Raw genomic sequence first — 26,984 nt, 5'->3', positions numbered from 1 at the left:
TTTCTCAGAATTTGGCTTCCTACACTCACTTGCAAAGTGTCCACTAACGCCACAGTTGTAACATTTGAACTTTGATTTGTCCACCATGTTTTTGTTTGGCTTAGTGAACTTTGTGTTTTTCCTGAACTTCATTTTTGCAAACCTCCTGGACAGAAAGGCCAAATGTTCTTCAATATCATTAGATTCATCCTGACTGGAATTGTCTTCATCCTCAGCAACTTGCTCTTTACCCTTGCTTGATTCTGATTTGCTTGTACCAATTTTGAGACTTGGCATTGTCTTCTCCTCATTCCTGGCTTCCATCTTCTCACTGTCAGCTACAAGAGCAACTGTTCCTCCTTTTCTCTTTCCCTTTTCCAACAGCTCATCCTGCTCCATTTCAAGTTCATAAGTCTTCAGAATTCCATATAATCTTTCAAGTGTGAAGTTCTTATAATCTTGAGAATTTCTCAAAGAGACAGTCATGGGCTTCCATTCCTTTGGCAGAGACCTAAAAAATTTTAAGTTGGAATCCTTGACTTGGTACACTCTACCATACAGCTTCAATCCATTCAACAGTTTCTGAAACCTGTTGAAGGTATCATTTAATGATTCACCATCTTCAAAGTGAAAATATTCATACTGTTGAATAAGAAGTTGCATCTTGTTCTCTCTAACCTGCTCAGTACCTTCACAGATGATTTGTACAGTATCCCAAACTTCCTTTGCAGTTTGGCTATTGATGACATTGTCAAACATATCTTGATCTAAGCCATTAAACAAAATGTTCATGGCTCTCTTATCCTTGCGGATTTCTTCCATGTCTTCAATAGTCCATTCTGCTTTTGGCTTGGGAATGGACTATCCAACAGCAACTGTTGCAGTAGCAGCTGTGGCTACTTTGTGAGGGATGTGAGGACCATTTTCAATACAGTTGATGTAGCTTTCATCTTGAGAAAGAAGATGTAAATGCATCTTCACTTTCCAGTGATGATAATTATCTTTTTCCAGGACTGGGATCTTTACACCAATATCCTTCCTACTCATGATGGTAGCATGAGGATTCTTCTGTGCACTCATGATGTTAGCAGAATAGATCTTTAAACTCTTTGTATGTTAAGAGCTTGCTCTGATACCAATTGTTATTCCCAGTGGACTAACAATGAGATTTACAGAAGGGGGGTTGAATGTAAATCTCAAAACTTTTTCAAGTTTTGAGCAGTTTCTAAGGCTAAGTGTTTGAGTGATCAAATGTGTGTGAATTGCTTGAAGCTGATGCAGACAGATATATATTCAAACACAAATGTAATAAACACAAAGAACTTAAAAACTTTTCTGGTGGATTTGTTGTTCCACCAGAGATGTGTTATTTCAGAAAATCTGTGATTCAAAGAATTAAATCACAGCTGCTTCCTAGTACAAACTAGATGATTTTCTCTTTTGATATTTCTAAACAGCTCAGGAAAATTCATATCTAATTACTAGCTGCTACTTGGTTTATATATCACCAAGTTTACAAGTGAAGACAAACTGTAAAATACAATTGAAAAGATTCTTCACATGTTTCTTCTTCATTTCTCTATCCAATGCAATCTAGGATAATCTGTAAATCTTTGAATACTTCCTTGTTTGCATCAGAATGGAAATGCTGCATTTTCTTGATTCCTCCTAGAGGCTTCCACATTCCAGTATGTCTCTGTCAACCCATGTGCCTCTGTCAGCTTGTGAATTGTCACTATCAACTGCTAATGAACTAAGCATCCGTTGAAGCTTTCATCCGTTGATGCCTTATCCGTTGAGGCTTTATCCGTTGAAGCTTTATCCGTTGATGCATTATCAGTTGAAGTCTTTATCCGTTGAAGCACTTATCCGTTGATTGATATTATCCGTTGAAGCATTAGAGATATCCGTTGAAGCTTTGTTTCTTATCCGTTGAAGGTCTTCAATATCCGTTGACACTTCTTCACTTATACAAAATTACAAGACATGAAATATTTATAATTAGCCCTCCTATTTGTACATCCATTAGTAGTCAACATGACTGATTATTTCCTAACAACATCTAAGAATTACAGCTTAAAACCAGAGAGTGAAATGTGCTACAATACTAAACTTATTGCTAAGTACAGCTACTCCTTCAACGGATAGCCAAGATGGTCTTATCCGTTGAGGCTACAAACACTAGATTTCTACTTAAGTGTTTTGCTTAACTTATCATCAAACTAATACAGATATTCCTAACACTAGTATACTTCATTTCGAAGTTATAGTAGTGGGTTTAGTTTTGAGATTGAGATTTGTTGAAAAGAGTTTTAAAAGAAAGAGAAAATTTATTTGTGGAATTTGGATATCTTGTTTTTAGAACTGTAACCTTAAAAGATCTTGGAGTAGTTTGGGGTCATTTATGATAAATATCTTCCGCTGGCATTTAATTATTGATTTAACAAGTTATTTTGGATTGGGGTTTCATAGTGACGACCAAATCCCCTGACCCCGGATTTAGGGGCGTTACATTATTCGTGTTGGTTTGTTTAACCTTTCGATGATACTTCTAGGAGATGTTATGTACAATACAAATAGTTGAGGTATTATGTACACACAGTAATTTACAAGAGTAAGTATTATTTCCTGGTAATCTTGTTTCCTTGCAGTCTATGCAATAATTAAGTTGGTATTATTATCTTTTATACTCTAGGTTTTGTTGAGCTTGCTAAGCAGGCATTTACTCCACATTAGTATGATATTATCCATTTTGGGTCAAGCCCGCACATAATCATTTTTCGGTACATTCCAAAAGACTTCATACTATTTGAAGTTATCTAACTGCTTATATTCTTGCAATATGCCCCTCCCACAAACGATGTGTGACAACTCCTAACAATCTCCCCATTCACACATCGGGCTCGACACCTGCTGAATCTACCACCTGATTGTGTGATCTGCTCTGAATCTGCCACCTGATTATATGATATGCTCCCCTTGGACCCATACTGAAATCCATCTGGCTATATGCTCCCCTGGTCCCATACAGGAAGGCCCATGTGCCTCCCCCTTAAGCCCATCCTGGGGTAGCCCATTTGCTGCTTCATAGGTCTTTTCTAGAGGCATGTGAGATGGTTATGGACCGCCTCAACAGTAGCTATGATACAACTTGTTGGACCGCGACCAAGTCTCAACTCCACATTAGTATGTGATATTGTCTGTTTTTTGCCAGACCCGTACGGATTTATTTTTGGGTCACTCCCAAAAGGCCTCATACTAATAAATTTATCTAGCTACTTATATTTTAACAATCTCCCCCTTCACACATCGGGCTCAAAAGTCCTCATACTATTTGGAGTTATCTAGATGCTTATATTCTATCAATTCGCCCCTCCCACACAATGTGGGACAACTCTTAACAGCTTCATGCTTTCACTTTTATTATTATTATTTTTATTGATCTTTGCTCTAAACTATGTTATGTTATTATTTCATCATGTTACTACTATCTTAGTAAACTTTAATTTAATTTAGTTTTAAACTAACTAAGCTTTAGAAATGGCACCATTCTATTAGCTCACTTAGGGCACCCGAATTTCCAGGGTCAGTCATAGGGTGAACTCAAACATCGAGCCATTGTCACGGACAATTTAAAAAAAGACGCTAAGTTAACTGAAATATTCATTTAACACGATTATATATATATATTATATATGTATATATATAGTGTTAATGCATATATATGTATAAATTAATTTTAAATTTTTTGTATTATATATTAAAAATTTAAGAAAGTATTGGATTTATAAAAATTATAAAATATTATAATTTATAGATGTTATTTTTAATTATATGTGTTAATGGGATTGTAATTTTGTATTTTAATAAAAAATGTTATTGTCGGTATTATTATATAAAGATTTTATTGTATGTAGTTTTTCAACTGAACTGATTTAAAGATAAACTTAACCTAATTCACAAAAAAATTAAGGAAGAATAATCAAAATATCACATTTCTATGTTCAACTTTTCAAAATGCCTAAAAACACATAAACATCGTCCAAAATACTGCCATATACACATTTCGGATATATACATTCATTTTTTAAAAATGTTGTGAAGAACATGCATGTGTGTCATTTTTTAAAATAAATATGCATCTTAAAATGGCTTATGATATTGTCCATTTTAGGTCAGACACGTTACGGATTTATTTTTGGGTCACTCCCAAAAGGCCTCATACTAAAAAAAATTATCTAGCTGCTTATATTCAAGCAATCTATCCTTCCCGCAAATGATGTGGGACAATTTTTAACAATCTCCCCCTTCACATATCGGCCTCAACAACTGCCGAATCTGCCACCTAATTGTGTGATCTGCTTCGAATCTGCCACCTGATTGTATGATCTGCTCCACTTTGACCCATACTGAAATCCATCAGGTTATCTGCTCTCCTAGGCTCATATCGGAAGGTTCACGTGTCTTTTCCTTGAGCATATACTGATTATCCCATCTGTCTCCTCCTAGGTGCATTCTGGGGGTTGTCTGAGATTATTTTGGATCGTTATAACCATAGCTCTGATACCATTTGTTGGGTTTGCTAAGAAGGCCTTAACTCCACGCTAGTATGATATTATCCGCTTTGGGTCAATCCCGCACGAATTTATTTTTGGGCACATCCCAAAAGGTCTCATACTATTGGAGTTATCTAGCTGCTTATATTCTACAAATCTGCCACTCCCACACGATGTGGGACAACTCCTAACAGGTTCATGCTTTCACTTTTATTATTATTTTTTTTATTGATCTCTGCTCTAAAATATGTTATGATATTATTTCATCATGTTACTACTCTCTTAATAAACTTTAATTTAATTTAGTTTTAAACTATAATCAAGTTTTATAAATGGCACCATTCTATTAGCTTGCTTAGGTCACCTGAATTTCTGGGGTCGGTCATGGGGTGAACTCAAAACTTAAACATCAAGTCATTGTCACGGACAATTTAAAAAAAGACGCTAAGTTATCTGGAATATTCATTTAACATGATATATATATATATATAGTGTGTGTGTGTATAGAGTTAATGCATATATATGTATAAATTAATTTGAAGTTTTTTGTATTTTATATATTAAAAAATTAAGAATATATTGGATTTATAAAAATTAGAGAATATTATAATATATAGATGTTATTCTTAATTATATGTGCTCATGGGATTGTAATTTTTTATTTTAATAAAAATCTTATTTTCGGTATTATTATTATATAAAGATTTTATTGTATGTAGTTTTTCAACTGAACTGATTTAAAGATAAATTTAACCTAATCCAAGATACTGTCATATACAGATTTGGGAGATATGTATTCATTTTTTAAAAATGTTGTGAAGAACATGCATGTGTACCATTTTTTAAAATAAATACGCATCTTGAAAAGGCTGATGATATTGTCCGTTTTGGGTCAGACCCGTGCGGATTTATTTTGGGTCACTCCCAAAAAGTCTCATACTAATAAATTGATCTAGCTGCTTAACTTATACTAACCTGACCTTCCCACAAACAATGTAAAAAAACTTTCAACAATCTCCCCATTCACACATCGGACTCGACACCTGCCGAATCTGTCACCCGATTGTGTAATATGTTTCGAATTTGCCCCCGATTGTGTGATATGCTCCTCTTGGACCCATACTGAAATTTATCTGACTATCTGCTCCCCTAGACCTATACTGGAAGATGCACCTGTCTTTTCCTTGAGCACCTAATTTTCAACTAAACTGAATTAAAGATAAATTTAACCTTATCCACAAAAAGTTAAGGACGAATAATCAAAATATCGCATTTCTAGGTTCAACTTTTCAAAATGTCTAAAAACACATGAACACTGTTCAAAATACTGTCATATACATATTTGGGATTTATTTTTTAAAATTTTTGTGAAGAACATATATGTGTACTATCATCTTGAAAACACTTATTCACCTAAATACAAAATAGAACAATGTGTTCATAAAGTTGATAAAAAAGTGAATAAACATCTCATAGTTCCTAAGTATTTAGGACGAAATTTCGCGCCTTTAACTATTTTGAAACTTAAGTTATAAAAGTGTATATTTGAGTACAACACCCATGTAAAATTTGGCTTCAATTCTCAATATTAGATTTAAAATATGTGGAATTAAACTCCAAGCTACAAAATTAAACGATATCCATATATATTCAAAAAATGCGAAATATATAGCGAACATGATTGTAAGACCTAGAAGAAAAAAAGTAGTATAGGCTCCATTATTTCTTTTATAAATTTATGAATGAAATTCAATGCATCGCCCATTGGAGAAAGGCCCTCTTATATCGGACATGCAACCTCTTAGTTTGACAAAAATGTCGAAATCATTTCATAACTTTAATATGTTTCACTCCTATCACGCACGACATAAGCCCGTGAACTGATAGAAACTTATTTGACCAAAGTCCAAACTAACCATATCTTATCATTTTAATTTTACCACTTAAGCATAATAAATTTAAATGATTTATTTATTTTTTTTCCTGAGATTATTCTTTTTTATTAGTTGGGACCAATAATAAGAAGATCCAAAAATTGCAGGGAATGTCTTCATTCGTTAGCTCATGTACTTACACATTTACTGACTAACAGCCAATTTTGGCCGGAATGAGCAGTTACTGTATATTTCCTTTTTGACATTTTTTTGTATATTATTTATTGATATATTATAAGTTCCTCAAGTTAAGTTTTCTGAATACCGTTATTTTATTGGAGATTTTTTATACAAAAAAAGAGAGAAAATAGAAAATAAACTTTAATACATATTTATTAAAAAATGAAAAAACTCCATGTTTTATATTGCAAGGAAAAAAATATATCTAAAGTTAAAGGCTTGAAAAGCTGTGGGAAAAAGCCAGGCCAACTCTTCTTGTCTTCACTTCATTGTGTGTTTCTTGCATCACATATTTCCACTCAATTCTTCCCTCACAACTATGACTTTTGTTATCTTATTATAGCTCTCATTTGTCTTGCCAGAATGTCAGATAAGCCTTTCTACATTCTCCATTTTTTTTCTACATTGTACTAAGAACATGGCATCTTTGCAACACTTGCTCTCTGAGGAAGGTTTTAAAGATACCAAGTTTGTGAAAAACCATAAGAAAGTTATTCACAGGGGTAGGACTGCATCAGAGGAAGCCATTGCCTTGCCTATTTACATATGCCATGATCTTAAAAGTATCGATTTTTCCAAGAATAAGAATGATAAGGCCATTTCGAGAAAAGGTTCTTCTATATTCTCGTCGAAAAGAGGTGAGTCAGAGTCTGGTAAATCTCTTACAAGGTCTGTAAATGATGGTGTTAGGAGGAAAACTGATGAGCCTGCACTTGATGAAGTTGCGATAAGAGCTGTGATATCGATATTAAGTGGATATGTTGGGCAGTACTTGAGAGATGAAGAGTTTAGAAGAACGTTACGACAAAGATGTTATTCTTGTTTTGTGAGAAAGAGGAAGGATTCTGATAATGGAAAGATATTTGCAAATATTGAACTGGGGATTGAGAGTATTGAAAGATTGGTGGAAAGTTCTGGGACGAAAAAAGAATTGAGAATGAAGTTGCTGAGAAATTCTATTAGTCTTTTGACAGTTGTAGCATCTTTGAACTCTAAAAGTTCAAGAAATGGTTCAACTTCAGGAACTCCTAATTCACATCTTTCAGCCTGTGCTCAGTTATACTTGTCAGTTGTTTATAAGCTCGAGAAAAATGATCGAATTTCAGCAAGGCATCTGCTGCAAGTTTTCTGCGATTCACCATTTCTTGCTCGAGAGCACTTGCTTCCTGAATTGTGGGAACATTTCTTTCTGCCTCACCTCCTGCATCTCAAGGTATGGTATGGTGAAGAGTTTGATTTGATCTCTGATTCGGATTATAGAGACAAAGAAAAGAATATTAAGAATTTGAGTAAGCTTTATAATGATCAAATGGATATGGGGACTGTTCAGTTTGCTGTTTACTACAAGGATTGGTTAAAAACTGGTGCTCAAGCTCCTTCAATCCCTTCTGTGCCTTTGCCTTCAAGACCGAGTTTTGGCCGTTCAAGAAGAACATCTTCAGACTCCTTAACTTCACGTTCCTCGATCAATAAATCTCTGTAAGTACAGACTTAATTATTTAATTAGTAGTCTAGTAATTAGTTTTCGTGTAATCGTATAATTGTTCTCAAGCTTATCTCAATTATTGAAGATATAGAGCTGTTTTCGGACCCACGCTTGAGCATAAATCCACTGACACTGACGAAATAAATGGAGCCTTAATGAGTACCTCGGATTTGGATGAGAGGAATAAAGTTAGTTTTGATGAAGAACATAGCAAGTCGAGCATTTATGATGTAAGTAATCCTCAACTTTTTTCCAAGAAATTTGCATAAAAACATCTACTGCAGATTTCGATAGAGTTCATCATAACTTCAAAGATTTTGTCTCCCCATGACAGAATAGAAGTGTTGCTCGTCACAGTTTGTCAAGCCAGAGTTGCAGAATACCCGAGGATCACGAGTTATGGCAACCTGAGACGCAGAAGGTAGACTATTTGAGGTTTCTTATATGCGGGGTGGAGCCAACAGAGGACTCCAGGCACAGCAACACCACCGGCTCTTCAAAAAGAATAGTTAACGCGAAGATCAATCCTTCAAGTGATCTCAGTAAAGCTATTAACACAATTTCATCATCAGATAACTTGAGTGACTGTGAAATGGCTATACATGTTATGACCACAGCCTGGCTTCATTCACATGGAGATGTAGCTGTGGAAACTGCATTATCAAAGGCACCGGTTATTGAAGGAATGATTGAGGTTCTGTTTGGTTCGAATAATGATGAAGTACTGGAACTTACTATCTCAATGTTGGCAGATTTTGTGACGAGAAAAGAAATGAATGGACAGACTATACTCAATGCTGACCCAGAGCTTGACATCTTCACGAAATTATTTAAAAGTACTAGTCTATTTTTAAAAGCTGCCACACTGCTTTATTTAGTGAAGCCGAAGGCAAAACATTTGATATCTACCGAATGGGTTCCATTGGTACTTAGGGTATTAGAATTTGGGGACCAAATGCAGACATTATTCGATGTCCGATGCAATCCACAAGAGGCTGCATATTACTTGCTAGACCAATTACTTACCGGTTTTGATGAGGACAGAAACTGGGAGAATGCTAGACAAGTTGTAGTGCTAGGAGGATTGAGCTTACTAGCCAAAAGGATGGAGATCGGGGATATATCTGAGAGGAGTAAAGCTGGTGCCATAATATGTTGTTGTATCCGTGCTGATGGAAGCTGTAGACACTACTTAGCTAACAATTTGAACAAGGAATCTGTTCTATCGCTCATCCTAGAAAAGAACATGGAGTATAACAACCATGCATTTGCTTTGCTGACTGAATTACTTTGCCTTCAAAGGTTCAGTTCTTAATTTTATGAATGAGTGAACATGTTTTTACACTCCCTGGTACTAAGCGTTAGTTAAGTACAAGTTTTTGGTAACTTAACTTCTTTTGATCTTGTGAATTTGTAGGGCTACGGTAACAAAGTTCTTACATGGACTGATGAATGGATGGAGCAGCTTAAATACTATGCAGATCTTGTTGATTTATCTCCAAAAAGCACAACCAGAACAATGCCCGATGATTGCCACCATCATCTTACAGCTTGACCTTTTGGTAATTCTATATACTATTAGTTGCCTTTCTTTGAATAAATTACAAAACTTCGGTGTGCTTAGAAAGATCCTTATTAAATTAACAGTTCTGTTGCAGGGAGACCCTTTGAAGTGTAGCATATATAGAGAAGAGGCCATTGAAGCAATAACTGCAGCTTTGGAAAGTCACGCTAATGAAAAGGTACAAGAACAATTAGCAAGAACTCTGTTAATACTGGGAGGACGATTTTCTCATAACGGAGGGCCAACAACAGAAAACTGGCTATTGAAAGAAGCAGGATATGATGAGAGCTTGAGGGGATCCTTCAGTGGGAGGGATTATGTCGGAGATGAAGTCATACACTTGGTAAGTTTTGCAACAAAATCAACTAAAAAAATCATTTTTTTCATTACTCATTAGTATATCTTACTACTGAATGAATAATGGGTAATAATGGAAGATCATCATAAATATATTCTTTTGGTATGTACGTTTTAGGATGATGAGGACTCCGCAACAGAAATTTGGCAAAGAAAAACAGCAGTAGCCTTACTTACCAGTCGAAACAAGAAATTTGTGACTGCACTTTCAGAGTCCACAGCTAGGAGCATCCCATGCTTGGCGCGAGCTAGCCTTGTGACAATTGCCTGGATGAGCAGCTTTCTCCACTCTATTGTTGATGCAAATCTTCAGTCAGCACTTTGTTCAATCCTTGTTCCAGAACTGATAAAATCATTACGTTCTGACAATGCACTTGAGGAGAGAATCCTCGCCTCATATTCATTGTTCAATCTGTCGAAATGCTCAGGTATAAAAACACATCTTTTTATCTCAGACTAATTGAGTGGAACAAGAATTAAGTTAAGAAATGAAGAACACTATCTATCGCACTAATTTTCATTTTACCATTTTTACAGACTTTGTATCGAAAATTTCTTTACTGGATAGAGAGCTGATGACTAACCTTGGGGACCTTTCTCGAGTTACATGGACAGCAAGTGAACTCTTTACGCTCAGCACAAGAAGCTCGAGGCAAAGATATCCTGCGCTTAACAGGACGTCTTCACAAAGTGGAAGGCAAGTTTTAGCATTTGACAATGAATTTTAGATTGATGCAAAGTATCTACACTTTCTTCGGTTGTTTTACTGTGTGTATCTAGTTTTGATGTTGTAAAATTGGGAGAAACCTACATTAGAGTGAATATATAGACCATTTCTCCAGGTAATCAGTTTTTGAAAACAGATTGATTTAAACCAGCATCACTTCTTTTTACATGTCAGTTTTACAAAAAAAAATAGTAGGCCTCCCACAGTAATATGAAGAGATCAACATAAAATTTCTACTAACTTTAACTTCAAGTCACATAATTCACTTCACTGCAACGTTAAAATAGGTTTTTAAATAAGATCCAACACAAACAGAAGATAATCCAACACTAGGTAACTTAAAAATAGCACACAAACATAAAAATAGAATTCAAAGGAAGATCCAACACAAACAAAAGATTAAACAATACTTGGTCAGCACTGAGCAGTATCATGCCCGCAATTCCGATTTGCAAAGCAAGAAACCATTGTAGATGCCAAGTAAACAACACAAACTTCTTAAATCACGATAGAAACAAACAACCAAATGAAAACCCAATTAGATTCGCGCACAAACTCCTTTTCTAACAAACATAGGAAAGGAGACCTGCGTTCAGGGATTTCCTATACCACTGTTCATAGCATACGAAATCAAAGGGTCACACTTCAGATGAGGACTTCAGATGAAGAACATGTTATCTTGAAGGTCTGCATGAAGCTTGTACAATGCATCATCTAATGAAGCAGCAGAAGAGACTGAAGGTGATGATGACCGAGAAGTTGTTGACATGGTTGAAGGGGGAGGTTGCATCTCCAGCATCACCTCCTGAAACATCCTTCCCCTAGTAGCAACAAGATCAGCATAGTAAACTGGTGGAACAAGGGAGACCGGTTTAGTGCATCGTGCAAAGGTGAAGCACATATCGTATATTAGCTTCTGCAGCTGATCAGATGTGAAATTATGGTCATCAGAAAGAACATAATAGTGAGTTGGCTTGCTTGTTCCAAGCTGTCCATAGTGGCTGCATAGGTAGAAATCATACTCAAATGGGTGCACAACAACGGTGTCTACAACTGTCCCTGGGGAGATGTTGCGACGCCCATCTCCTCCTTGATCCTCGAGAAAAAGGCGTGTATGATGACGCTTTTGAGCTACAACGAGAGTGATTGTGGGCTTATAGTGCTCCTCATATATAGCTGTTTTAAGATCACGCAACTCCTCGTTTAGAACCATATCAAACTGGCTGTCACTTACTCCATCACGAAAAACTACAATTTTCTTTGGTTTAACTCTGTTAAGCTTCGCAAAAGTATTAACCAAATCCAGGCACATCCCTCCAAAATTCACTATTTTCTCCTTACGGTGACTTTGGGGACAAACTCTTGCAGCATAGCGAGTAGCTGCAGGCCAATTGACAGAGCCCACTACTGCTGCGATTGATGGACAACTCTCATTCATCGCACCAGGATGATTCACATCAGCACCAATAAACATAACAGGATCTTCACCTCCAAAAAGGGGAAGCCGTTCAATGAGCTCTACATTGCTTCCTCCAATCTTAGCATTAATCTTCATGGCAAGATTTGCCAGATATTGATCCTTTCCTGCATTCGCATGTTCTGACAAGCAACACTGAGTTACTACCCCAATTTGGGTCTCCGAAACCCATTTAAGATACTTGTAACCGGGATCTTTTCCGGCCATCACACAAATAACCAATTGTAATCGTCCATTGCTATTTCTACCAGCCTCCTCAACTACACGACCGAGAAGATCTCTGATCTTGTTGACATCTGTAAATGCCCGCATATTGGCGGATACGCATGCGAGAGGCTCTTCTGTATGCATCCCTAACTTTCCACATCGGTTTCTAAGACTCCAAATAAATTTTTCTACATCCAACCGTCTGCGTTCTGCTGTGCTGAAATCTAACAAAGCCCACCGGTCAAGTGATTTTCCATCAGCCACTGAATTGCTCACAAGGTTCCATTGGCATTTCTCCTTATCGACTTTTATCACTTTCATCTGACCACTTGGAGTTGAAAGCTTCAAATCAGGAGCCACAATGACACGACCAGTTACTGGTGTCATGTTTATTTCAACTCCGAGCTCGAAATTTTTCACAACTTCCCCACTGCAAGCAAGATGAGTAGGCAGGTACACCGACATCAGAAAAGGGAGTAAAAAACCTTATTGTGAAATTTCTTACCCAGAATAAAAACTCAAAGCAATCAATTTGATGAAACAGAATTACAAATTTAAAAAATATGTAAAAAAATATACCCGCAAGGTGCATCTCCAGCTCTTATCATTCTACAGATGTTGTTCTTTCTGTCCAGTGGAGGAGCAACTGATATCTTCTTCAACAACATGGCACCATCTCTATCTAAATTCTCCTTTTGAAACCTCTGTCCTTCAACCATGACACAGAACTCCATAGGTACATAGTTTTGCCTTTTACCTTTCCCCACGTTTAGGCTTGGGATATCCTTGTATTCAATATCCATACCATACTTCTCCTGGAAATAATTTAACAAAGTAACTTCACGAGGAGGATCATTTCCCTCTGGATCCTCAAGAGGGAATGTTAAGTTTCGAGTGCTTTCCGCCGTTAATCCAGCTACAGTGAATTTCTGTTTAGTACGACGATGAGTTACAGTAACCTTCAATCCCTTCAATGCTCTCAGCACTTCTCGTTTACAGTTGTTTATATCATTTATCGCTCGGAGACCCAGGTGCTCTCTAAGGAAGTGTAAAACTGGTAATGGCTTACGAAATGCTAAAACCGAGTAGTCCAGACACAGGGCCAGACCCTGGGATGTGGACTTCAAACTTTGTTGAAAGCCTTTACTTGCTGTGAGACCCCCTCCTAGGTCATCCTGTCTTCCATAATCTTTGGAGTAGGTGTTCCGACCAAAACAGATCCTTTGCCTAGATGGATTCTCCTTCATTACCAATTCCATGCCATTTAGTACTTCAGAAGGCCTATGCATGAGGTTTCCACACAAGTAATCCTTTAGTTTAGAAAGTTTGAGCTCATTTACAAGAGTGATAGTAAATATGTATGTGCGACTTCTTGCATCTTCCCCGTCAGACAACTCCACCTTGTAAGACCCCGTAGGCAGGTCAACTGCACTGAAAATGCTCTTCTCGCCGTCATATGCAGTTTTGTCCATTGGCAGTATGTCGGCCCTATCAGAAAATAGCTTATCTCTGATTGACCTCAAGTCAGATTTGGGAACTGTTTTCTTTACCAACTTACTCCCAGGAGCAACATCCAGTTTGACATCCACATCGTAGTGCTTAATTATGCTTTGCGGATTGAAAGACACAGGAAAATGATTGACACGAAGCCGGGTTGACCTCACAGCAACTCTGCCCCCTCTATCAGGACGCCTCATTGGCAGAACCTTGTTTCCCGGACTTGTAGCAACAGCAGGTTTCGGACTGTCCTCTGAAATTTGTAAAGACCTCATATCTGAAATAATAGAAAAACCAACACAAATTGAAGTATGGCATTAGTTCATCAACTGACCTTAGGTTCATGCACCTAAAAGAAAAGTGTTATTCCAATAGCAAAATATGTACAGAGACTTAACTTCTAACAGATAAAAACAACATGTACGTGACAATTAGCTGGTAAGCAGAGAATTAAGTTCGGCATTATAGATCATGACATAACAAACAAACAAACACAGGTGAATGCATATTTGGAATTATAATATAACTTATAGTAACTTCGTATTAATTTTTTTAAGATGCATGTGCTGGTACAAGAGAGTCTTATCCTCGTTTCTAAATTGGACAATATCACAAGAGTACTCGGGAACAAAAATCAAGGGAAAAATACAACTTGCACACAAACAGGTAAAAAAAAATCTATAAAATATATTAAAATTTCGTATAAGCAATACAGCCTAGAAAATAAAATAAAGTTTACAGTAAAAACTATCACAGTAATGAAATTTTTTTTTATCAAGGTATCCCTTTCACAAAAAACTACAGACCCCCTATATATCAAACGGAAATTATCTAGCATAGCCCCTTTAACGATTAATTATAAGTTACAACAAATGGCCATTTACAATTTGACCATTAGTAGTAATCAACATAACCACAAACATGTTGTTGAGCATTTAAGCCTTAACCTAAACCACCATTTAGATTTGTTTTCATTAAAACTCTATAACAAAACATATCTTGATCATCATATTCATATCATTGTATTTTGACTATTTTCATTAGAAAATTAAATTTTACATCAAATTCAAGATAACAAACATAAATATCTAAAAGAACATCTTAGTAAGTTGGAAAAAAATAATTGCATAAATAACCCAGACACAAAGGAAACAAATCTTGGAGTACACAAAAAAACAATCAAATTTAATAAATTGGAGAGATATAGATAATCATTAGCTAGGGTTTATGTCTGCATTTAGTGTGTGGAGAGAGAGAGAGAGAGAGAGAGAGAGATACCAGACACAGGAACATCTTGATGAGCACCTTCAACTGCACCAAGCTGCTGCTGCCCCCATCCCTGAACCGGCCGGTTCACCTGAGCAGGCGGTTGGTTCGTTCCACCCTGAACCGGCCTACTTCCCCACGCCGGACCCGGTCGTTGGTTCACCCCACCCTGAACAGGACGAGGTCCCCACCCCTGAACCGGACGTGGGTTCGCCCCACCGGGGGGTCCACCATAAACCGGACGTTGGTTCATTCCCTGTTGCTGTCCACCCTGAACCGGCCGGTTTTCCCCCGGCCGAACCGGTGGCTGATTGTACCCCATTTGGGGCCCACCTCTCCCACCACCACCCCCTTGCTGGTACTCCATTTGGGCCCCACCTCTGCCACCACCACCGCCTTGCTGGTACCCCGTCTGGGCCCCACCTCTGCCACCACCTCGTCCACGGCCACCACCACCTCTACCACCACCACGGTTGTATTTGTTGCCAGATCTCTGATCCATCTCTGCTTACAATCTCTCTCTATCTATCTCTTACAAATGCGTTTTAAGTGTACGATGAAGAGTGTGTGAACAAACTAGTTGTACTTATATAGGAGACATAAGATCGTAGGTAACTGAAAAGACCAAACTATCCCCTCTACACTCTTTCGTTGGGTGACGGACTTGCAAGTTCTACAAATACGTGGTCTAAAACTTTATTTACATCTAAATTTAAGGAAAATATATATTGTAGATACCCACTTTTTACATTTGAGTCCTTAATTTATGGTGTTTTTCTAAATTTCTACCTTCATTTGGCACTGCTCATTTGGTTATTCCAATTAATACTAGATTATAGCATGGGCTACAAGCATTATTATATATAAATTTATATTTACTTAACTATATGTCCTCGTAATCTTTTATCATATATAGAAATTATTTATTGAGTAAACTAACTCGGATTATGTAAATTGATTATAAATTTAACAATTAATGTACATGACATCAACATTGAATAATAAGCCTATAGATATTTCATGTAAAATTATTAAAAAGGTATATTTGTAAATATATATTGAACTATTTAATTATATGAATATTTATGTATTTCACACATGAAAGGATATTATAATCTCATTATTAATTTTGATAAGATAATACAAAAGTTTGTCATATCTTAAATATATGATTATATATTTATTAAAGTTAGGTATGCAAGCAAAGTGAATGAAATATAATATAATAAGGTGAAATCTTTCGATTCTAGTTTTATCGATACACGTAATTTTGGTTTTTTGTTTGATATTCTTCTCGCAGCTTGAAACTTGATAATATTTTGGTTGAAAAACGAACTGAATTTCTCGTATTTATGCTTTAATATTTAGATTTAGGATTTTCAGACATATTGATTCAAAGACCGACTAAATTTCTCGTGTTTGTGATTTAATGTTCAGGTATAGGGTTTTCAATATAGTGCTTGTAATAGTTAATCTCTTTTGTAAATAAGTTTTTATGTAAGAGTTTTGGAATTTTAATACTCTCATGTTACATTAATTTCCGGTTATTGTGGTCGATTAGTACTACTTACTTCTCCACCAAGAATATAATGATATATATCGAGATTTTTGAATATTTATTAGATTATTTGATATTACTATATACTTCTCGAGAGTTTATATTATTTTGTCTTGTGTAATTTTCAGAAAAATAGTTTTTTTTTCTCCAACTTACAGGGAGAAAATTTATATTTTGTCAATGTGTTTTTAATAGAGAAATGTTTCTTTCATTATACATGATCATTTGTTGTAAAAAAACATACCATAACTCGGGTAATTTCTTTACATATTCGATAAATTAATAGTGAAAATAAAAATAATTTTGAATAATTTGATAACATATTAAAATAAATTGTAGGTTTATGTCCCCTAATAAAAATTTCACACTAAATAGTAATAGTAATCTAAATTATGTAAAAAACATAAGTAAAAGAGCATAAATATTTTTGTTAGAAAGGAGAAGGACTAATATGTAAGATGTTGGTATGTTTGTTTAAGAAGGATCCAGAGAATTCTAGGAGGAAGGAAGGAAACCAGGTAATCAAAATGACGAAGTTGTAATCAAAATGACGAAGTTGTCCTCTTATTCCTTGCTTAGTAGCTAAGCTTCATACAGTACTATAACTAAGTCGTTCTTAATATGTAAGATATATTTTATGTCCAATTTCAATTTCAAACACATACTGTCTCTGTCTCCGTCCCACTGGGATATATAGGTGTACTATTTGAACGTATTTCGATTCTGCTATTAAATAAAGTTTTATAATGTTTTTTTTTAATTTTTTTTGAATAAAAGTTTAAACATATAACTTTAATTCAGAAAAAAATATTTTAAAAAAATATTATGAAACTCTACTTAAACGAGTATTGAAAAGTGTGTCAAAAAGTAATGTATATAATTTAATGGGATAGAGAAAGTATCCTATAAATGTTTTTTTTTAATATGTAAAAATAAAACATCACAAAATTTGCTTAATGTTTAAGACAAAAAAGTTATAGGGGAAAAGAGTGAGAAGGATCCAGAGAAAGCGTATCCTATAAATGTTTTTTTTAAAATATGTAAAAATAAAACATCACAAAATTTGCTTTATGTTTAAGATAAGAAAGTTATAGGGGAAGAGTGTGAGAAGGATCCAGAGAAAGCTAGGAGGAAGCACAGATAGCAGTTTCCTCGTCTTCGGAATAAAAAATTAGAAAAGAGTAAGAATATCCTGTGTAGCGTCAAAGAAGGTAGGGTCATAAAAGTACAGTTTGTTAACTCTCAAATCATAGTTTCACTTTATTAATTTACAGAAATATTTAATATTGACCAAAAATTTCAAGATTGTAAAATATTTAGTTTTGAATTAAAAAATCTGCTTCTTATCGATTTTCCCTTCATCCTTAAAAACGTTTTCTATTTGTGTTAAACACGTTTCCCAATACATACTTTTAATTGTTAATATCTTTAATTTCATATTAGTATTAAATATAAAAATTTAATTATATTAAAGTACTCATAAATACGAATTCAACAATATCATTTATAACTATATTTGATCTTATTAATTAAACATAAATTAATAATCATTCACTTATCATGAATAGTGTTAGAAATCAAAATTGAAATTGTCTTATGGGACGAAGGAGTACAGTAGTTGGATAGTGATGCGTAACTGCTTCTTAACTTCGTCTGTCACTTTCGAATAAATTTAATCTTCTTTTAGATTATGATGACTTCGTAGACTTCATAATGCCATCGCTTAGCTAGCTTTACTTCAAAATTAAAGTCATGATAACTCCAAATTGATTTATCTGCAATATAACTCCAAATTTTTAGTAATATTGTTTGTATGAAATACTTTTTATTTATTTGTAGCACAATTCCGTGACTCGGTTTTTTATCGATATAATTATTTAAATTAAAATTGTCAAAATTAATAATTTTTATTATTTTTTAATATATTTTTAATAAAAATAATAAATACTACTGACGCTCGTAAAAATTTTGTACTATAAAATTGGGCTAAACTAAATTAAAATTAAAATATAATTAATTGGACGATGTAATGACATCGCCTAAAAAATAATATATTTTTATTATTGTCCTGACTCACATTGTCCGTTATGATAACAAATCCAAAGTTTCTAACAAGATAGATTACATCACATTAGCACTAATACACCAATATCGCTCAAGCTATATAACAAGTTATAATTTGATCGTTTAAATTTAATAGTTTAATTTTTTAAATCAAATTTATAATCAAATATAGTAATAGATATTATATTAAATTAATCCAAAATTTGAATTTTATCGAACCTAAATAATTCTAAATTATAATTTTTAATATGAAACACATGACTTTTATAATTGGGGCTAGTGTATATTTTATATAACTATTTATTGAGGCCATTAATGAACTAATTATTTTAAAACATACTTATTATAAATAGCTATTATAATATAGTGAAAGATATATTTGATTATATTTATTTAGATATACTTACTCTTTAACAAATATAATTAATGAAATATTAAAATAAAAAAATAAAAATAAAAATTATTTAAAATAAGCGAACATCGCATGAGTTTTAGACTAATATTATATAATAGATCAAATATTAAAAAATTTAGTTTAATAAATTTCGATCGTTTATGATAATATTATATATTATAATAATATAACTGATCAATTTTATTTTTTTTAAGTATGACATGTGCTCCCAAAATTTTGAATGGGTCAAATACCTAAACCACTATTATAGTTAATATATTATGATCTCTTCTTCTATTTTGATACCCGTTCCTTTACATTCTCCCTATCCGTATATATTTTCACTGCACTAGTATCGCTGTTTTATTCACATATAAGGTAATAAATTTAATTTCTTATGGAGGGCATGTATTAATGTCTTACCAACGGCAATGGCTTTGCGGAGTAAAATGGTGAATGTTTCTTCTTGTTGTTCCTGGTGTCATGCAGATGTAGAAGATGCAGTACATGTTCTGTTTACTTGTGGTATTGCAAGAGAAGTATGGTGTTCAGTGGGATTGCAAAATGTGGTCAGGGTCATACAAAATGATACTGTCATGTCAATTCTTAAACGAGTGCTTGAAGTGGGTACACGGGAACAATGGATTATGGTGGGTCTGATGTGTTGGAGTTTATGGACGAGGAGGAATAAATGGGTGTGGGAGAGAGTCCATATGTCTGCTTTTGGTATTAAGGCCATGGCACTTAATTTGGTGGCTGATTGGAAACGTGCTCGAGCCTCAGAGGGTGCAAACCGGAGTGTGACTACTGAACACTGCAAAACATGGGTGAAACCACCGGAAGGGTGGATAAAGATAAATATCGATGCATCGTTTTGTGCAGGAGGCAGTAACGTTGGGATTGGTTGTGTGGCTCGTGATAGCAGAGGCCGTTTTCTTCGAGCAAGATGCAATGTATTGCATGGAACTGCACAGGTGCGAGAGGCGGAGGCGTGCAGTTTGAAAGAAGCTCTAGAATGGATTCGAGGATGGAGAACAGAAAAGTGCATCTTTGAATCAGATGCCAAGCTACTAGTGGATGCATTTCAGAGGGATCGAGGGAGATCAAACTTTGATACTATTGTTGAAACTTGTAGTAGTAGTCTTAAACACTTTAAGGAAGTGTCGATTGTTTTTGCTAGTCGATCTGCGAATAGTGTGGCTCATGTATTAGCACAAGCTGCATATTCTATGTCAGGTCCTACGGAGTGGTTTAGTGCTGCTCCAGATTTTATTTCATGTAACCTTGAGTTGGATTTAAATTAGTATAAGCAAGTACGTTTTATTCAAAAAAAAAAGTAATAAATTTAGTTAATTTAGTTGCATGTTGAGTTCCTTGACATATAATTTTGTATATAAATTTTGCTGCTTCTAGTTACAGTCTTGCAGAGGGGTGATCACTACAACACAATGAAATAATCCAAGTTGGTTTTCTAACTACAACCACCATATAATTTGTTTATAAAATAAATTGTTGTTTAATTATATGTATTATACAAATTCTGATGCTTTAAAAAAATAATTACATGATTTCGCACGGGGCCTCACATGATATTGAGTCGGGCCTGTAGACAGGATGTTTGCATGAATGGAACTTATATATATGATTATTTTTAGAACTGTTTTACTTGAATATATATAAGATATTCGAATAACTAGGTTAGAAGTTTTTTCTTTATTTAATTTTTTTTGAATAAAGCGTACTTGCATTAGTCAAACATACTTGCATTAATCAAACAGTATCAAACTGCAGTACATGATGAATAAAATCAGGCGGAGTGACAAGCCAATTTCCTAAATCTGACATAGAATATGTAGCATTTGCTAGCACATGGGCTACACTATTCACAAATCTATACACAAACACAACTAGCACGTGATCAATGAGTTTCATTAGACGAATACAATCTGATATAATAGTACCAAAATAAGTTTCTCCAGGTTATCCATTACATGCAGCAGCTAGATTCTTCGAATCTGTTTCAAAAACATAGTGAGTGATGTTCCTCTCGTTCACCCATGACATGGCTTCTTTCAAACCTATAGCCTCTGCCTCCCTTGGTCGCCACGCCTCATCCATCTGCTTACATCGAGCTCCTAAGAACTGACCAAGCGAGTCTCGTAGCACACAACCAATCTCAATGCTCCCATCGTGGAAAGTTGCAGCATCCACATTCATCTTTACCCATCCCACCGGTGGTTTAGTCCATACTCGCGCCCCTTCTGCTACTTGTTTATTAGTCTGAGTACCCGATGCATGTGCCTTACGTCAGTCATGCAGAAGGTTTATGGCTGAAGCTTTAACCCCAAACGCAGACCCATTAATCATTTCCCAGATCCAGTTATTGTGCATATTCCATAAGGCCGAGCACAACAATCCAACCAACACACACTGCTCCCTTGTGCACCTTTCAAAAATTCTCATAATATTAATGGTTGTCGTATCATTTGGTAATACTTGCACCAACTGCTGCAGACCCGAATTAAACCAGACTGTTCGAGCAAAGTCACATTCAAATAAAACATGGGTGTCAGTTTCATCACTACTATGACACCATGGACATCGTACACTTACGTTTACTTGCTTTATCTGTAGTGCTTGCATAGTTGGCAAACAATTTCTGCAAACTCTCCAGAGAAAATTAATCACCTTCCAAGGCATTTTGAGAGACCATAACCGCTTCCAAAATCTCGTGTTTACATTGCTAAATTCCCCTTGCAACCATCTAAAACAGCTTCGAACTGTAAACTGTCAATTATCCTCTAGTAGCCAAAACCACTTATCCTTACTTTTATTCATGGGTATTGGAATTCTCAAGATGAGTTCCATGTCCCTTGTCTTACATATATCACGAAGGATGTCAATATTCTAGTTTTTCCCTTCCTCATACATAAGACTTTGGACTTTGTTGTCCCTTAGATAATCAGGCATATGCGACGTCAAGCACTCATTCTCCACATCCGGTAACCCCTGCACCTGCCATATATTTGTATATGCCCCATCTCCGATCTTTCTTCTAGTACCTACCTTCACAGCTTCTTGTGCACTCATAATACTCCTCCATACATAACTTGAATTCGATCTCACCTGCGCATTTAGGAAATCAGTGGTTGGAAAGTATTTAGCTTTCATAATTGCTGCAACTAGAGGATTACTTGTTAGTGTTTGTGCCCTATAAACAACACTATTATGTTTTGTTAATAACATTTGAATTATTAATATTTATGTTCTATCGATTATTCTTTTAAATAATTTATTAAGTCTTATAATTTACTGCGATATAAATATTAGATTAATAAATATCCTTGGAATATTATAAGAATTCTATATCTCTAAGTACGTGACTTGGGAATGATATTATGTGAATATTATCGATATTCTCAAATATCCCTAATCGAGTTTTATTATTAAGGGACAATAATAATGCATTAATACTAGTGTGTTTATTGACTGATGATCACATCTCATTGATCATAGGTATAGTGATACTAAAGTAAAAAACACAAGCTAATGTAAATATACATGGTGTTGGATAGACCCAATGTGAGATTCTACATGTCTGTTGTGTCATAAGTAATTCTTACAGTGATAATGATGTAATGGTCATTCGACTTGAAATCATTATATTTCTATATCATGATTAATATACTTTGATTACATCAAAAGTTGCCTTTGACCGGGTAATGATAAAAGTGGACTTCGAGTATATTAGGAATCGTGTAAGAAATATGAATGATCTATAAAGGATTTAACCCTCATAATTATTGGAGAGATATTATTGACATCTTGTATGAGCTAGACTATGAAATGCGTGGCGCCGCGCTCAAATATTGATTTGAAATGATAGTCTACTCATTGATCAAGGAAACTCGGATTAAACCATGAAGAGGATGACACATAACATGTCTCGAGTTTAATCTATAATATATGGTTAAAGGAATTATATTACTTTATACATTATTCACGAAAGGTTTAATCGATCACCGATTTAATTATTATTACTTGGGTAGCAATGATGTATTACTAGGTGCCACTCATTGTTTATAATTTAAATATGAGATATTTAAATCATTGCCAACGTAATAATATCTATAGGGTTGCACAAAGAAAGTATGGAGGGATATTTAATTCAAATTCGGATTTGAATTAAAAAGAAAATTTGAATTATTTATTAATAATTAAGTTGAACTTAATTAATGGAATAAATAAATTTCGAATTTGTATATTATTAAATCCGAAATTCAGTTATTATTTAGTAATTGAGTTAAACTTAATTATTAAATAAATAGAATTTCAGATTTTAATAAACTCTGACTTGGATTAGAGTTAGGACTATTTTTGGCCTCTCTATATAAACATCCTTAAGACTAAAATTAGGGTTACGTTTTTATTAGATAAAAACATAAAACCCTAGCAGCTAAAGGTGAGAGAGAGAGAGAGGGGAAAACAGGTCCGTTCTTGGGGCTAGTACACGCCTCCTCCGTACCAGCTTTCGTGTGGATACCTCTACGACGTAGATCGTTAAGGCGGGATACGTGGTGTTCAGTTAAAGCTAGGATCTCCTTTTGACAATCATAATCGTAAAGCTCTTTAAGGTAAATATCCCATCCACGAATTAAATATTGTTTTTCGCATGGATCCTGCGGTGAGTTTCGATTTATTCTGTTTTTACGGTTTTATTTATTATTTTTGTTGTGTTTTATACCTCGAAACCCAACATTACTCTCATTGAGGATTCTCCACCCTTGTTTGGCAAGTATAGCCAAGTTAAACTTTCTCAGACTACGGACCCACAACCCTCCGTTAGCTTTTGGCATGCATAACCTCTCCCACTCCATCCACTTCACACCCTTCACAGCTTTCCCGTGTCCCCACCAAAATGCGTTCATTTTTCACTCCATTTCTTCACAAATATTGACGAGAACTAAGAACAGACTCATCCGGGAGTTGGGTACAGCTTGTGCAACAGACTTTAACAACGTGAGTTTGCCTCCCTTAGATAATTCTTGATTAGTCCACCCTTGTAACTTTTGCTCCACCCTATCATTTAAGAAGCCAAATATCTCAGTTTTATTCTTTCCTGCATACATCGGCATGCCCAAGTACTTGCCAGGCTTGTCAATTTCTTGAACTTGCAACAACTCACAAACATATACTTTATCCTGTTCCCCGGTATTATGACTGAAATAAACATTCGACTTCTTATAGTTAACTACCTGGCCTGATATTTTCTCATATCGCAACAAAATGTCCTTCATGATGGATGTTTCTGTATGTGAGGCTCTAAAGAAAAAATAGCACTCATCTGCAAAGAGCAGATGAGATATACTTGGAGCTCCTCTTGCCACCTTACACTCATGTAACAATCCTGTATCTTCTTATCTTCTAATAATCGCACTCAAGCCTTCGGCACACAAGATATATAGATATGGTGATATGGGGTCTCCATGTCGAATCCCTCGATGTGGCTTCAATTTAGCAAACACTTTACCATTATGCAGAAAACTATACGACACAGTCCTTATACACATCATAATTCTATCGATCCACTTTGAGTGAAACCCAAATTTATTCAACATTTTCTCAATAAAACTCCACTCTAGTTTATCATATGCCTTAGAAACATCGATTTTCAACCCAGCCACCCCATTCTTTCCTTGTGTCTTCCTCTTAATAAAGTGGTTAATCTCGAAAGCAAGTAAGGCATTATCCGTCAAGAGTCTTCCCTCAATAAAAGCACTCTGATTATCAGATACTATATCATAAAGACATGGTTTCAACTTATTTTCCAGAACCTTCGAGATGATATGCATCAACACATTACAGAGAGATATTGGCCTTAGATCCGCCATCTATTTAGGATTTTTAACTTTGGGTATGAGGCAAACAAGAGTACTGTTTACTCCTTTTGGCAACTCTCCTGTCTCAAAAAACTTCTTGCAAAATGTGCTTACATCTCCTCCCACTATATTCCAATATGTTTGGAAAAATGCCGGGTTTAAGCCGTCAATGCCCGGTGCCTTCTCCTGGTGCATTGCAAACACAGTTGTCTTCACTTCCTCATCCGTAACAAGTAGCACCAAATAATGATTTTGTTTCTCTGTAATTTTTCGGACCTTATCCATTTCTGACATCTGTTCATCCAATGACGAAGCACAAAACATGTTATCAAAATAATTCACAATTATTTCTTTTATCTCCTCATCTGTTTCTCTCCACACTCCTTGAGCATCCTTTAACTTCTTGATTTTATTGTGTTCCTTCCTTACTGAGGCATATTTGTGGAAGAAACGCGTATTTTTATCCCCCTCCCGCAACCAAAATTATTTCGCCCTTTGCTTCCAATATATCTCCTGTTTTTCCAATAAACGTAAGTACTCCCACCTCAACTGATTATACGTTTGGATCCCAGTACTATCTCTTCTTGACCGGAACTTACGTAAATCCTTCCTGTAAGTTGCCAACTGGAATCGCATCTCTTTAATCATCCCCCACCCCACTCTTCCAGTTTTACGCAGTACTCAGCCATTTTGTCCATAATATCAGCATCTTCGTTTTTATGCCAGCATTCCTGAATAATAGTCCTACACTCCTGCTTGCTAATCCACATATTCTCAAACTTAAATCTCCTTGATTTTGGCACATAAACCTGCCTGTTCAATTAAAGGTATAATGGCATATGATCAGAAGTGGACACTTCCAATACTCTAACCTCTGCGCATGAAAAGAGTTATATCCATTCTTTATTCGCCAAACCTCTGTCAAGCCTCTCTTGAATCCACCTGCCAGTTCCCCGCGATCTCTCCCATGTATATTTTTCTCCCATATAGCCAAAATCAATCAGACCAGAATCCCTCACAGCTTCAGAGAAACCGTCTAGCAGATACCGAGGTCGTCTTGTACCACCTCTTTTTTCATCCATTACCATAAGGTCGTTAAAATCACCTATAATACACCAGGGTAGTGATGATTTCCCAGTCAGTTCATGAAGCAGATTCCATGAGTCCACTCTCCTTTCATTTTCTGGATATCCATAGTATCTTGTGTATCTCCATCTCCCCACAGACTCAGTACTTACTTCGAAATCTATGAAGTTATTACAACTGTTAAGTATTTGAACCCCACTGTTGTTTCTCCATAAGAGAGCCACCCCTCCCCCATGACCTTGAGCATCGATCATGCAACAGCCAACAAAACCTATTTGCTTACATACTTTTTCTATTTTTTCTTTTTTAACTAATGTCTCACTTAAAAAACAATACTCGACCTATATTGGTTTGTGATTTCTTTCAGAAATCGAACTGCATGTGGTTTGGCCATACCACGACAGTTCCAGGCTAACAAACTCATGATGATGGGCGGGCCTGGGAACAGGACCCGCCAGCTGCAAGTTTTTTGGCCCGTTAACATAGTAGTTATCCGTATCTTGCACATTTTCAGGGCCGTTATTTCCTTCACTTATTTCTTCATCCACTCGCCTTCTTTTGGGGTCAATCACAACCTTTTCGCTATGCATACTATCTTTTTTTCCTTCTATTTTGCCCTGAATTTGTGCTTCAATTAACATATCTACATCCCCTTTTCCCCGCTCTAGATTTTCTCTCTGTTTGATTTTGATCGCTCCATTATCTCCGTCAACTTCGCGTATGATTCCCTCAATCTCCATGAATTTCGGCCGATTCCCTCCGTCTCCCTGGCC

At 35.5% G+C, this 26,984-nt stretch overlaps 4 protein-coding genes across 4 annotated transcripts; 2 read left to right on the top strand and 2 right to left on the bottom strand.

Moving 5' to 3' along the window:
- Window positions 1–6,894: 6,894 nt before the first annotated feature.
- On the top strand, window positions 6,895–10,933 carry LOC141700764 (putative E3 ubiquitin-protein ligase LIN). The gene is made up of 7 exons (XM_074504450.1): window positions 6,895–8,128; window positions 8,221–8,365; window positions 8,470–9,437; window positions 9,553–9,697; window positions 9,794–10,042; window positions 10,175–10,484; window positions 10,594–10,933. The coding sequence occupies exons 1-7, from the start codon at window positions 7,068–7,070 to the stop codon at window positions 10,782–10,784; spliced, it is 3,069 nt and encodes a 1,022-aa protein (XP_074360551.1). The 5' UTR covers window positions 6,895–7,067; the 3' UTR covers window positions 10,785–10,933.
- Window positions 10,934–11,054: 121 nt separating this feature from the next.
- On the bottom strand, window positions 11,055–15,853 carry LOC141700763 (protein argonaute 2-like). The gene is made up of 3 exons (XM_074504449.1): window positions 15,243–15,853; window positions 13,047–14,241; window positions 11,055–12,897 (listed from the first exon to the last, which is right to left on the bottom strand). Exons 1-3 carry the CDS (start codon window positions 15,730–15,732, stop codon window positions 11,442–11,444), a joined length of 3,141 nt encoding a protein of 1,046 aa, XP_074360550.1. The 5' UTR covers window positions 15,733–15,853; the 3' UTR covers window positions 11,055–11,441.
- Window positions 15,854–19,677: 3,824 nt separating this feature from the next.
- On the top strand, window positions 19,678–20,550 carry LOC141700768 (uncharacterized). Its single transcript, XM_074504453.1, has one exon. The coding sequence runs from the start codon at window positions 19,678–19,680 to the stop codon at window positions 20,548–20,550; it is 873 nt and encodes a 290-aa protein (XP_074360554.1).
- Window positions 20,551–24,177: 3,627 nt separating this feature from the next.
- On the bottom strand, window positions 24,178–26,465 carry LOC141700766 (uncharacterized). Its single transcript, XM_074504452.1, has 5 exons — window positions 26,068–26,465; window positions 25,800–25,938; window positions 25,174–25,419; window positions 24,901–25,080; window positions 24,178–24,447 (listed from the first exon to the last, which is right to left on the bottom strand). The coding sequence occupies exons 1-5, from the start codon at window positions 26,463–26,465 to the stop codon at window positions 24,178–24,180; spliced, it is 1,233 nt and encodes a 410-aa protein (XP_074360553.1).
- Between the last annotated feature and the right edge of the window lie 519 nt (window positions 26,466–26,984).

The sequence above is a fragment of the Apium graveolens genome, unplaced genomic scaffold, assembly GCF_009905375.1.
Source record: "Apium graveolens cultivar Ventura unplaced genomic scaffold, ASM990537v1 ctg2904, whole genome shotgun sequence".
NCBI lineage: Eukaryota > Viridiplantae > Streptophyta > Magnoliopsida > Apiales > Apiaceae > Apium > Apium graveolens.
Note: the sequence above shows the minus strand (reverse complement) of the source record. Positions and strands in the feature narration are given on the sequence as shown.

What these genes read in the sequence shown, in the direction of transcription:
- LOC141700764 (XM_074504450.1), top strand. Translation starts at nt 7,068, where the DNA reads ATGGCATCTTTGCAACACTTGCTCTCTGAGGAAGGTTTTAAAGATACC. An exon ending in GCAAGTCGAGCATTTATGAT is followed by an intron (nt 8,366 to 8,469) that starts GTAAGTAATCCT and finishes TCCCCATGACAG; the next exon opens with AATAGAAGTGTTGCTCGTCA. An exon ending in GAGATGAAGTCATACACTTG is followed by an intron (nt 10,043 to 10,174) that starts GTAAGTTTTGCA and finishes TGTACGTTTTAG; the next exon opens with GATGATGAGGACTCCGCAAC.
- LOC141700763 (XM_074504449.1), bottom strand. Translation starts at nt 15,732, where the DNA reads ATGGATCAGAGATCTGGCAACAAATACAACCGTGGTGGTGGTAGAGGT. An exon ending in TCAAGATGTTCCTGTGTCTG is followed by an intron (nt 14,242 to 15,242) that starts GTATCTCTCTCT and finishes CTATTATTTCAG; the next exon opens with ATATGAGGTCTTTACAAATT. An exon ending in GCTGGAGATGCACCTTGCGG is followed by an intron (nt 12,898 to 13,046) that starts GTATATTTTTTT and finishes TCTTGCTTGCAG; the next exon opens with TGGGGAAGTTGTGAAAAATT.
- LOC141700768 (XM_074504453.1), top strand. Translation starts at nt 19,678, where the DNA reads ATGGCTTTGCGGAGTAAAATGGTGAATGTTTCTTCTTGTTGTTCCTGG.
- LOC141700766 (XM_074504452.1), bottom strand. Translation starts at nt 26,465, where the DNA reads ATGATCGATGCTCAAGGTCATGGGGGAGGGGTGGCTCTCTTATGGAGA. An exon ending in ACAAAATGGCTGAGTACTGC is followed by an intron (nt 25,420 to 25,799) that starts GTAAAACTGGAA and finishes TTGGATGAACAG; the next exon opens with ATGTCAGAAATGGATAAGGT. An exon ending in TGAAAATCGATGTTTCTAAG is followed by an intron (nt 24,448 to 24,900) that starts GCATATGATAAA and finishes ACCGGGGAACAG; the next exon opens with GATAAAGTATATGTTTGTGA.